A 12577-nucleotide genomic window follows, 5' to 3' on the forward strand; every position below is an offset into this window, starting at 1 on the left:
GAAGAGCGGAAGAATGCCGTAGCCGCCGTCACCCCCTTGCGTCATCACCGCCCTGGCACACCGTCGCGCCCCTACACATGTGTTGCATTGGCAGCACCAGCCCACATCAATCCCACCTTGTGAAGAGACGAGGACGCCCTGCCGTCGGGGACGCCCGTCGGGTTTAGCGAGGCCGTGCCCTTTGGCGGAGTCCTAGGAGGAAGAGAGGAGATGACCGAGGGGAGGGGGAGGGGCTAGACGGCGGCTAGGGTTCCTTCCCCGTTGCACGTGGAGCAACATGAGAGGGGGTAGTTTTCTTTTTGTTAGTATTACAATACACCATTGAGAAAAACATTATCACCACTCGCCATGAGGGACACACCAGTATCCGAAAAGGAAAAGGAACGCGAAAGTTTCACGGAACAGTGAGATACATACACCAATTGGGTCTTTTTTTAGATACATACGGCAAATTGGGTCTTCTAGTCTCGCGTCTATTGGGAATTCCCCATAGAGAGAAGGTGCACGCTCCATATTATGCTTACAGCATCGAATTAATTGCCACCTCCACAATGGCAATGTCGCGTCATAGATGGTTTTTTTAGACGAAACATCTTTTTTCTCATCATAGGCGCGCGTGACATTTTCCATGATGAAGAGGGTTCTGTGAATTCTATGACAGAAAGTTCCTGCCATGAATATACTAGGAAACCGTCACTATTTCCATCATAGAATAGCTCGGCGTCAGACCCTGATTGCTAGCACGCCAGTTGACTCCACGTGGAGAACAATGTAATCATTCATGTGGCGCCCTTTTATGACAAATGGCGCCCTTTTATGACAAATGTCTAAGAGCAACTCTAGCAGACCCCGCATCCCGCCCCGACCCGTAAAATAACCGTCAAAATGCGGGCCGGATGGAAAAACCCGCCCGATCAGACCCCGCATCCCGTCCCAGCCCGCAAAATTTTTTAAGGGGCGCGGCAAAATCCCGAGCCCAACCCGGGAAAACGCGGGTTTCCCCCTCGCGGCTGTGGTGCACTGTATATAAGCGGAAGCGGTTGGTGGGGGGACATTTCATCCCGCGCTTTCTCCCACCAACCACCTCTCCTCTCCCCTCTCGCACCGCCGCCGGCCGCCGCCCAAGATTCCGGCGACCGCAGCCGGCAGGAGCACGCCGGAAGGCCGCCACGCGCACGAGGCCTCCCCCCTTCCCCCCTGCGTCGGCGGGCCGCCCGATTTGCAGATCTGCGGCAGTTCATCGCGGGCCGCCGGATTTGGCTTTTTCCGGCCGTTGATTGCTGCCCCAAGCTATGGAGTGGTCGGGAGCCTCTCCCGCAGCCCAGGCAAGGGCGCATCGCCGCATGCAGGTGCGAGTTCGTCCGCCCGCCGTTGCCGAAGGTTTGCGGGCATGGACTCATCCGGCCGTCCACCGGGCTCGGTGCTCGCGCAGCGTCTTTGTGGCTTGCCGATGCCGCTCATAGAGTGCGACGACTGCACGCGGAAAGTGCTGCGGCTCACTTTGAGCACGCCGAAGCACCCCGGATGGGTGTTCTTCAAATGCGAAAATGGCGGGGTACATGCACTTGCGGTAGCTCGTTTCATGACTCATTCTTTAGTTCGATTGCGGTAGCTCACTGTGAGCTTCTTTTGTGTAGGACGAAGGATGCTCATTTTGGTTTGGGGAAGGCCAATACATTGATTTGTTGATAGAAAGAAATTTAATAGATGTTAGTGCACTTCTTGGTACAATCCATGGCAATGATGCGGCTGCATGTGCAACTAGAGGGGAAGCAACGTCTACTTCTTTGAAACCAAAGATGAAGAATGAAGAAAGCAGGATCAAGAATTCGCAGATCAACAATGAGTGCATGGAGAAGATATTGCTTCAACTAGTGGGAGCAGTTATGGAAGTTGGATATCTTCTGAAATGCATACTTGTGGTTCTTGTTTTCTTTGGTTTTGCTATTCTAGCCAAGATTTGGTGATATCTTTTGTATCTAATGTTGTTGCAAAAGCAAAGAAAAGCATTATGCTAGATCAATTTATGTTGCAAATTTAAGTTTTGCGGGCCGGGAGGGGCTGCGTCAGATCAGAACCCGCAGAAGCCGACCCGTAAAAAAGCATATTCCACGAATATGCTTTTTTACGGGTCCATTATACGGGGTCTGCATCTGTGCCAGCCCGCGCCGGCCCGCTTAGGTGGCATCGCTCTATGTCAAACTTTAAATTGTCGTAATCATAGAACCCATTTAAGACATATTTAGGTCAATGGGGCCAGCCCAAATTGTCGTGGTATTAATATACTTTGTGATGAAATTCGTGTGTCATAACATACAGCCAATTGGCGACCTGGATTTGCTTCGGACCATTAGCTGCCCATCCTTGCACAGATCATTTCTAGGCAACCTTGTAATTGACAACGCATCTTAATCAAGCATATGCAATAAATTATCACACAATTTGAATTGATTATTACATAATTTGGAGAATGAATAATTTCTAGTTCACACCGTATTACACTCACATACGTTTGACATACATCTAAGAGTTCATGCATACACATCCTCACATGACAAGCTCACAAAGAGAATCAACATTTCAACTAAGATTATGATGTGGGATTGCCCTGAGCTCCGGATATTAGAAGCCTAAGAATTTGGTCGGTCTTCGCTTGCTTCTTTCTAACTTCATCCATCTCTTGTTTGGTTTTGGTGAGGAGTGCATCTGATTGCTCTATTTGCCTCCTCATGATGTCAGTTGCATCTCGGAGTGCAGCTGCACCCTGTCTTTCAGCCAGTAGTAGAGCCTCAAGAGCTTGAATAATTGGCAACTTCAATGGGCTTGTCTCTAATTGGGAATTATGTCCGAACGTGCTTGTGGAACTTATGTGGGGGGGTATCTCGGAAGCAACATCCAAAGTTGATCTTGGAGTCGTCTGTTGTGCAATCATAGTTTCAATTGCATCCTATTAAGTTTTAGTTACTAGACATGAGTAGGGTTGAAATAAGTTACAACGGTGAATCATGAAAAACAGACTAACTTCTGTATGGCAAATTAAACATTAAATATTTTGCATCCTACAATTAGACATGGAAAGTTATGTTTCTATACTTGAACTTGCAATAGCCGAACATAATTTAAAATGGCACGATGCATCTAGACCAATAGGGATAAGATAGACTCTTTTTAGAAAGGATTGCCTAGACTTTACGTGCTTGTACGTCTAAAACGTAGCAACACTTACCAACCTAGACCACACATTATACCTTGCTGGACATCAAATGGATGGATATTCTTTGTTGCTTGAGTTTTAAGATTTTCATATATCCGCAAAACTTCATTATGCCAGCATCGTCAAACATTCATTATGCCAAGGTTTTAAACATCATCATTGGCCTATGGACATGATGCAAACTTGTTCTAACATGATAAAGAGTTTATATACAAATAATACAAGAGGGACACAGATTTACAAGATAATAGTCATGCTTCAGTCTAAGATTGTTTTGCTTCTTCAAGGTTTATACCAACAGTAAAGCAACGAATCCCATCAGAATAACAAAGTTAAGCATGCTTGAACGAGAGTAGTACTAGAATGGGTGACGCCCTGGAAAGTCCTGGTGTTGCGTGCCTCATTTTTTGGTCAAAGGTTTCCTCCATGCCATCGCATCGGTCCTGCTCTTCTTCCCCGTCCATTGGCCTCGTCGACCACAAGAGTGGGGACCCATCTGTCTCATTTTTCTTTTCCCCTCAGTTTTGTATACCTGGCTGCATTAACGAAGTGATGGCGATGATGGCATGTTGGAACAAGGTCTCTTCGGCATCTCTCTACATCAACGATGTTCGACCAGGCACCGATGAAGGGCCTGTAAGAGTTTGCGTCGCCAAATTTGTTGACTGTCTTCGGATTTTTACAATTGATGTGCCTATCAAGGAGAGCAAATGGTTGGCTATTTGTGGAGCGACTTCGACATCTTCTTACGTGTTCTTCTACGGCATGATTTGGTTTCTCCAACTCTTGTACTAAGTGGGGTGATGCACCAACCGATGCTTCTTCAGCGTGTTTTAGATCTTTTCTCAAGCAGAGAGTGGCTATTGCGGTCTTTAAAGCCTAGTATGGCGAGGGTATTTTTAGGCGTCCCTTTCCTTTATTGTCGGTTGAGTGCAATTTTTAATCTCCGAAAGATGGTGTACAATCTGAAGGAGGCTAGTATGATTTTTAAGGTATTTATTTCTACTTGTCATTCTGTGTCTAATTGTCATTCCATTGTACTGTTTTTTTGTTTTTGTTGATAATTATCAGATCTAAGATGCCTTTTGGGTGTCTTTTTTCCAAGAAAGATAGTTTTGCTTCTTTGAGGTGACAAGTCCAAAAATATACTGTATTTGTTTGCTTGTTCCAATTGCCAACTAAAATGACATCTTTAGCCCAAAAGTAGGATTCGGTGATAATGACGGGCTATTGGGGTACTAATGATATTCTAGAGTGGATGAGTCATTTATTAGAGACCACTCAAGGAAAAAAAAGACTACATCTTTAAATTTAATCATAGATTTTTTTTCATATCTTTGAGTCATAGGGAAGCCGTACTATTGACAGGAGTCTACCAGAGGAACAAGAGTGGAGATTGACGACCTAAAAAATCCTACACACTCCAAAAAGATACCCTAGGAATTGAGGAATTGTCATTCTTGCCAGCAAAAGGACCCCAAAACATCCCGACCTGCTTGTGTGTGCGTGTGTGTGGGGAGGGGGGGGGGGGGGCTAAAGAGAGTATTTCCCAGAAGGACCCAAGATATCTGGGATGCACGGGAGGCTGCAAGCTGATCTGAATTGCCGAGTAAAGTTCAAAAATCGAGGACCATACGAAAGGTTGCCATTCTTCCCCAACTGAAGGAGGCGACCATACATGAGCTTTCTATCATTGTTGAGCACTTTGAGCTTCTATCTGTTAGACCTTTCAACCTGAGCATTGATAGTTGTGGATGACACTAGGAGAGTTGGGACAATTTTCGTTGGTTTATTTCTCACACAATGCCATACCAACCCGAGGGGTTGGGGATACATATTTATAGGCTGCTAGCCAGCCAAGGCATATGCTAAGATGCTGCTAAGATGCCAGTCTAAGATGCTAGTCTAAGATGCTAGTCTAAGATGCTAACTGACAGTCCTTGATGGTCAAGAACAGAACTCTATCCTAACAGCCAGTCCTTGATGGTCCAGGACTTTATCCTCCTAACTGCCACAAGGACCATGTGCTGCAGCCCCACAAGGACCCTAGTACACAGACTTATCCATCATTCTCCCCCTAAGTCTTGTACGTCGTCTTGTGGGAGAGTTGAATCATCCCAATCCTGGAGCAAAGTTCGAGGAACTTGACCCTCCCAAGGGGCTTGGTGAGCAGGTCTGCGAGCTGATCCTTGGTGTTGATGTAGCTTGCCTCGATGCTCCCTTCTTCCACACAGCTGCGGATGAAGTGATACCTCAGTCGGATGTGCTTGCTCCGTTCGTGGAACACGGGGTTCTTTGCCAGGGCCAGGGCGGACTTGCTGTCCACCAGGAGCTGCACCGTTCTGGTGTCTTGAACGAGAAGATCACCAAGCAGTCGAGCAAGCCAGAGCGCCTGAGTACAGGCGGTGGAGGCCGCTATGTACTCAGCCTCACAGCTGGACAGGGCCACCACCTGCTGCTTGACTGATTGCCAGCTCACGAGACACTTGCCGAGGAAGAGGAGGATCCCGCTCGTGCTCTTGCTGGTGTCGATGTCGCCGGCGTGGTCGCTGTCGCTGTACCCGACGAAGTGTGCCGCCCCAGGGCACCTAGGGTAATGGAGGCCGTGGTCGAGGGTCCCTGCTATGTAGCGGACGATCCTCTTCACTGCCTGCTGGTGTTCCGACGTTGGTCGCTCCATGAACCGACTGACATAGCCGACGGAGAATGCCAAGTCCGGTCGTGTGTGAGTGAGGTAGCGAAGGCTCCCCACAAGGCGTCGGTACTACGTAGCATCCACTTCCTCCGTCGTGCTGTCGCGACTTAGTTTCAGCCTCTCCTCCATCGGAGTGAGAGCTGGATGGCAGTCGGTGAGCCCAGCTAGCTCAACGATGCGCTTGGCGTAGGCGGACTGTCGAAGCGCGATCCCGGAGTGGTCCTGGTGCACCTCAATCCCTAGATAGAAGGAGAGGAGCCCCAGGTCACTCATCTGGAACGTGGCCTTCATGTCTTCCTTGAACGCCGCCACCTCTGCATCTTTGGTGCCGGTGATCACCAGGTCGTCAACGTAGACGCCCACCAGCAGGGCATTTCCTCCACTCCCCCGTCGGTAGACGGCAGCCTCATGCGGGCTCTGCTCGAAACCCATCTTCTTCAGCGTGGAGTCCAGCTTGGCGTTCCATACCCTGGGTGCCTGCCGCAGGCCATAGAGAGCCTTGCGCAGGCGGAGCACCTTGCCCTCCTGGCCGGGAATCGTAAACCCCGGTGGCTGATGCACGTAGACTTCCTCCTTCAAGTCGCCGTTGAGGAATGCCGACTTAACGTCCATGTGGTGGACATGCCAGCCCTCCTGGGCAGCCAGCGCAAGGAGAAGTCGCACGGACTCCATCCGTGCCACGGGAGCGAAAGCGTCGTCGAAGTCGACTCCTTCCTGCTGCAAGAAGCCTCGGGCCACCAAACGAGCCTTGTGCTTGATGATGGCGCCGGCTCCATCCCTCTTCAGCTTGAACACCCACTTAAGGGTGATTGCGCGGTGACCTCGAGGGAGATCAGCAAGCTCCCAGGTGTGGTTTTGCTCGACCGCATCCATCTCCAACTTCATCGCGGCGCGCCATGCCGCGTCTCTCTCGGCCTCTGCAAAGGACCGTGGTTCGCCGTCTTCACACACGAGCTGTAGCTGCCCCTCCAGGTCACGTGGCACCAGTCCTGGCACCGGCTGGTCGCCGAGCACATTATCCATCATACGGTACCGCAGCGGTTCGCCTCCATACCATGCGTCGACCCGCTCCTCGTCGTGAGTGAGCGGGGAAGCGAACTTCATCGGGTTGTGCTCTGCGTGAGCTGGTGCTGATGAAGACGAGCCCGGAGTGGCGACCGCCGGGGCTGGAGTATGCGGCATCGCCGGTTGTGGTGTCGTCGGTGTAGCAGGCGCCGGAGTCGATGTAGTTTTGGGGGCCGGGGTAGACGTGCCCGGTGAAGAGGAGCTGCTTGCTCCCCCAGCTTCCTTGAAGTGAGCGTACTCGACAATGAAGTCGTCATACGTCGGCGTCGAGCCGTCGTCCACCGCCTTGTCCCATTGCCACCCTCGCCCTTCGTTGAACACGACGTCTCGCGCTGTGCGCACACGTTGTGTCTTTGGGTCGAGGATGCGGTAGGCCTTTGAGCCCTCCGCGTAGCCGATGAAGACTCCCGGAGTGCTCCTGTCGTCGAGCTTGCCGATGTGGCCGAGCTCCTTGGCGAACGCAAGGTAGCCAAAGACCCGCAAATGAGAGACCGCCGGCTTCCGCCCATGCCAGGCCTCGTACGGAGTTCTGCCGTCGAGTGCCTTAGTAGGAGAGCGGTTGAGGATGTAGACGGCCGTTAGCACCGCCTCTCCCCAGAAGACAGCCGGCATCCCTCTCTGCTTGAGGAGAGCCCGAGCCATCCCCACAACCGTCTGGTTGCGCCGCTCGACGACGCCGTTTTGCTGCGGGCTGTACGGCGCGGAGTAGTGGCGCTGGATGCCCTCATCGGCGCAGTACGACGCGAATTCAGCCGCCGTGAACTCGCCGCCGTTGTCAGTGCGCAACACGCGCAATTTGCGGCCGCTCTCCGCCTCCACACCAACCTGCGCGCGCCTGATGGCGTCCGCCGCTTCTCCCTTACTGCCGAGGATCATCACCCACATGTAGCGGGAGAGATCGTCGACGAGCAGCAGGAAGTAGCGTCGACCTCCTGGTGTGGCTGGCGTCACCGGGCCGCACAGGTCTCCGTGCACGAGCTCCAGCTTCTCCTTAGCCCGAAAACTCGCCTGTTGGGGAAAGGGGAGTCGTCTCTGCTTCGTCAGTACGCAGATGTCGCAGAACTGCTCCACATGGTCGAGGCATGGCAGGCCTCGCACCATCTCCTTGGCACTTAGACGCTTTAGGGCCTCAAAGTGAAGGTGCCCAAAGCGCTCATGCCACTGCCACGCCTCGTCGTCTCGACGGACAGCGAGACAGACCGGTTGTGCCACCTGCACATCAAGGACGTAGAGTCGATTTTCACCTCTGGGCACCTTGGCGAGAAGGCGACGCTGGCGATCCCAGATGCGTAGGACCCCATGCTCAATCAGCACGCGTGAGCCGTTCTCATCCAGCTGTCCCAAGCTGATGATGGAATTCCTTAGCGCGGGGATGTAGTAGACACCGGTGAGCAGCCGGTGCTCTCCCATCTTGGTGGTGAAGATGACGGAGCCGACGCCCTTTATCTCCACAGCGGAGGCATCCCCGAACTTGACGGAGCCTCGCGCATCGGAGTCGAGCTCGGCGAAGAATTCCCTTCGACCGGTCATGTGGTGGGTGGCGCCGGTGTCGAGGCACCACCCCGTAGCCTTGTCCTTCCCGGAGCCATCGCCGAGAAGAGCGTGTGCTTTTGGCTCATCGAGGTGGATGAAAGCCTTTGCGACTGGAGTCGCCGAGGGTAGCTCAATGCTTGCATGCGCCATGAACAGAGCCGTCTCCTCCTCCTTCGCCTGTGCGACGTGAGCCTGGCCTTGTCGTGGTTGCCGACACTCATTGGGTGCTGAGAGCGACCTGCAGACATGGCTCGCTGCAGGGGGGCTGTTGCGTGAAGAGGAGGCTGATGAAGACGAGATGCTGCTCGACAGTCCGGAGGGAGGAAGGTAACCAGAGGCAGACGGAGCAGCTGCTGCTACCGACTTGGGCTGCTCACAGGAAATGCTCAGGGTGCAGGTTAACGAGGCTCTGATACCACTTGTTAGACCTTTCAACCTGAGCATTGATAGTTGTGGATGACACTAGGAGAGTTGGGACAATTTTCGTTGGTTTATTTCTCACACAATGCCATACCAATCCGAGGGGTTGGGGATACATATTTATAGGCTGCTAGCCAGCCAAGGCATATGCTAAGATGCTGCTAAGATGCCAGTCTAAGATGCTAGTCTAAGATGCTAGTCTAAGATGCTAACTGACAGTCCTTGATGGTCAAGAACAGAACTCTATCCTAACAGCCAGTCCTTGATGGTCCAGGACTTTATCCTCCTAACTGCCACAAGGACCATGTGCTGCAGCCCCACAAGGACCCTAGTACACAGACTTATCCATCACTATCCTCCCTCTACAACCCATCAATCTTTGATTTGAGTGAGAGAAAAAGGAACAGTAGATTTGTGATTCCACTTGGCCCCTTTTGAATTTCCCTTGAGTTCTTCCTGAAGCTTATGTCACTCTAAAGTTTGTGGGGAACCCTGGATGGTTGGAGCCGTCCAAAAGCTTCCAAAGTTGTGGATTTTTTACGACCAATTATAGGTGATCGAAGCAGGTTCCAAGTTCGAGATACCAACATATGTTTCCATGCCCATCCAGAGAAACGTCATAGTCTTATGGCCAACAATAGACTGAATATTTGCGTGAAGATTAAAGTTGTTGTTTCAACATACCAACACAAAGTCAAGGATATACAACACTGGATCCTTGGACATGCTATGGTCCATAATAGTAGTTGGCTAGTGGTTACTATGATCATTTGTCTGAATAGAATTGTGATAGCCTATGCAAAGAAGGTACTAAAAGTCATCCACCCAAGTGTTTACATTTATTAAAATTTCCAACCATGCAAAGAAAGTCCCCCACCTTTGAACCATAAGTCCATAGAATAGCTACCCCACCCGAGAAAACATGCACCCATGCACAACAACAAATGAGAAAGAACATACCTGATCTTTGTTCCTGTTATTCAAAGTCTGTGATATTCCACTCATTGAGAATTCATGGACATCTTTGTTTTTCAAGTAGTCGGCCCATCTCTCTGGAATAGCCATAGCCTGGCGATAGTCAAACCCTACTCCACCTTCGTCAACTGGCCGACAAAGAACTGGCATGCCTGAAACATCTTCAGCAATAATAGTTGCTTCTGGCAGGACTTTGTGTATTAAATGGTTAGCCAGCATCATGTAAATGATTGCATCTACATTGGTATCCAAACCAAAATACTCCTTGTAATTTCCAGTGAACGACGTATTGATTCCATGGTGATTGTATAGCATGGATGTAACCCCATCAAATCTGAAGCCATCAAACATGAATTCGTCCATCCAATATCTCAGATTGGAAAGAAGAAATCTTAAGACCTCCCAATTGGTATAGTTGAACAGCCGGCTATCCCACAGTTTATGATAGCCCCTGTCTCCTGTGTAGAAATATGACTCTTGTGCGCTTTGACCAACATCATAGCCATTTAGACCATCTGTCACATTTTTGCTTGCATGGCCGTGGACAACATCCATTAGAACACGCAATCCTAAACTATGTGCCTTGTCAACAAGATATTTGAGGTCCTCTGGAGTGCCTGATTTGCTGCTAACCGCGAAGAAATTCGTCACATGATACCCAAAAGAAGCATAGTAGGAATGTTCCATGATTGCCATTAGCTGGACCGTGTTATAGTTTTTCGCCCTTATACGTGGTAACACATTGTCTGCAAATTCTCTGTATACTTCAGGCTTTTCACCACTCATCCCCACATGCGCCTCATAGATACGTGGTGTATCAGGCTTTCGAGGTCGAGGATGCTTAAACACATACCTGCAAAACAAAGATAAAAATATCATGTCACCACATTATTTTATTTTATCTTATTTGGGTTTTACTTAATTTCCAGCTCTCAAACTACTGAAATTAGACCTTTCACTAGTTGGTGGATCCCAATGAACACCATCGTATGGAGCTCCAAATTTAGAGGTATTAACAATTGCATAACGAATCCATGCGGGGATCCGTTCAACCCATACTCCATCATGCCTAAATCGAAATTTAACCTTGGAATTGTGAGGGATGGCAGGTCTCCCCTCGACATGAGGAATCTTGATTGACCAAACTCCAAAATTATCCTTCGTCATCATGTGCTCAAAACCATTCCAGTTGTTGAAGTCACCAACAAGTTGTGCTTCCCTTCACCATAAAGTAAAGACTTGCAAGTAAATACATATGAATCTACTAAAGATAGTGAGAAGTAAGTATTGTCAAGAAATAAGGACTAGTCAACCATGACCATGATCAGGAAAGGGAAAACTTTTTTCATATTTTCTCTGTAGTGCACCAACTTAACATCCCAGGACAGTTTCATCAGCATTTTAATGATATGCACGAGTTAACCCAGGACTATTAACAAGTAGCTGCATGGCATTAACAAGTAGGAGTAACAAGTAGCTGCATGGCAAATCACACACTTACATTGCTGCAGGGGCCCATTCCCGGTATACCGTTGCACCAGGTTCTGCGTTGATCCCAAACTTCAAATAGCCTAAGTATGTGCACATATGAAGGCCAGAGACACAGAGCTAAGTATGCGCTTTTGTGCCGTGGGCGTCACAAATTAAATACAAGCATTTCGAATGCATGAACAAGAGCTCACCTCTAGAGAATTCTTCAAGGCTACCCTCATGTTTCTCAATCAAATGTTTCTGGTAATGATACCTTCTCATCCTATAATTGAAGTGGTTCTTGAATTCGGCCAGCTTCGGGTCCAGATCGTATATGGGAAGGTGGCTGACACCATCTTCTGTTGCCACAGTTTTGTGTTCCCGCGCAGTCTCGGGAACAGAAATCTTGCTATTGGCCTTGCATATATGAATGACAGTTAGAGATGGCAGCAGATTAGAACTGAACAAGCTGCAGAGATACAACACATAATCTTGTGCTTATATCAGTTAATTATATTTACCACAAATGCAGCAATTAATTGGTTGATACATTCATCAAAGATTATGCACATTTCTGTTGAATAGCAAGTAGTACGGTTGAAATATCGCAGCAGAGATTATACTATGTATGGACCACATATATGTAAAGAAATTTGATTAAAATCACATCCACTTCTTGAAACATTTGAGACCCAAAGGGGTGTTTAATGGACGAATTCAGGTTTATTATTAGTACTAGTATTATATTTTGCACAAGAATTCCAGCGAATCTGGACAGGCAGAGAAGAAGTTTACCTTCAGTGGCCACGACCAGCGAAGCGAAGACGGCACGGGCACCACGCTCAGCCGCACATTGCCGCCGGCGCCGCCGCCACCCTGCAGGCGACCGGTCAGCATCGTCGCATCAGAGCCGTCAAGAACTTCGCCATGGGCAAGCAGAACAGAGAACGTTAAAAGAATAAAACAGAACAGATCTCGGAGGCTCACCGAGATCCCCGGACCGGGCCGGACAGCAGCGGGATAGGAGGGGCGCGGCGGGACAGAGGGCGAGGCGGAGGAGGAGGCGAGGCAGAGCATCGTCTTCCACGGCACGGCGGGGCGCCGCGGAGCTGTCAGCGTCGGCGGAGAATCTCCGCCGGGCTCGTGGCACTGCGCGCTTTCAAGCGGCCGGAGGAGGAGCGTGGCGCCGGAGACGGAACGGGAGA

General features: G+C 49.8%; 1 protein-coding gene across 4 annotated transcripts; it reads right to left on the reverse strand.

Moving 5' to 3' along the window:
* Positions 1-2451: 2451 nt before the first annotated feature.
* Positions 2452-12577, reverse strand: LOC123149769 (1,4-alpha-glucan-branching enzyme, chloroplastic/amyloplastic). 4 transcript variants are annotated; one of them, XM_044569500.1, is made up of 7 exons: positions 12360-12577; positions 12168-12248; positions 11585-11789; positions 11404-11473; positions 10855-11121; positions 9888-10755; positions 2452-2917 (listed from the first exon to the last, which is right to left on the reverse strand). In XM_044569500.1, the coding sequence occupies exons 1-7, from the start codon at positions 12447-12449 to the stop codon at positions 2591-2593; spliced, it is 1908 nt and encodes a 635-aa protein (XP_044425435.1). In that variant the 5' UTR covers positions 12450-12577; the 3' UTR covers positions 2452-2590. The 4 variants fall into 4 exon arrangements, with proteins under 4 accessions (XP_044425435.1, XP_044425434.1, XP_044425437.1 ...); XM_044569499.1 differs by having other exon boundaries at positions 2453-2947; XM_044569502.1 differs by having other exon boundaries at positions 2739-2964.

This window comes from Triticum aestivum, chromosome 7A (assembly GCF_018294505.1).
Source record: "Triticum aestivum cultivar Chinese Spring chromosome 7A, IWGSC CS RefSeq v2.1, whole genome shotgun sequence".
Lineage (NCBI taxonomy): Eukaryota > Viridiplantae > Streptophyta > Magnoliopsida > Poales > Poaceae > Triticum > Triticum aestivum.

What these genes read in the sequence shown, in the direction of transcription:
- LOC123149769 (XM_044569499.1), bottom strand. Translation starts at nt 12,449, where the DNA reads ATGCTCTGCCTCGCCTCCTCCTCCGCCTCGCCCTCTGTCCCGCCGCGC. An exon ending in GCTGGTCGTGGCCACTGAAG is followed by an intron (nt 11,790 to 12,167) that starts GTAAACTTCTTC and finishes CATATATGCAAG; the next exon opens with GCCAATAGCAAGATTTCTGT. An exon ending in CCTTGAAGAATTCTCTAGAG is followed by an intron (nt 11,474 to 11,584) that starts GTGAGCTCTTGT and finishes GCACATACTTAG; the next exon opens with GCTATTTGAAGTTTGGGATC.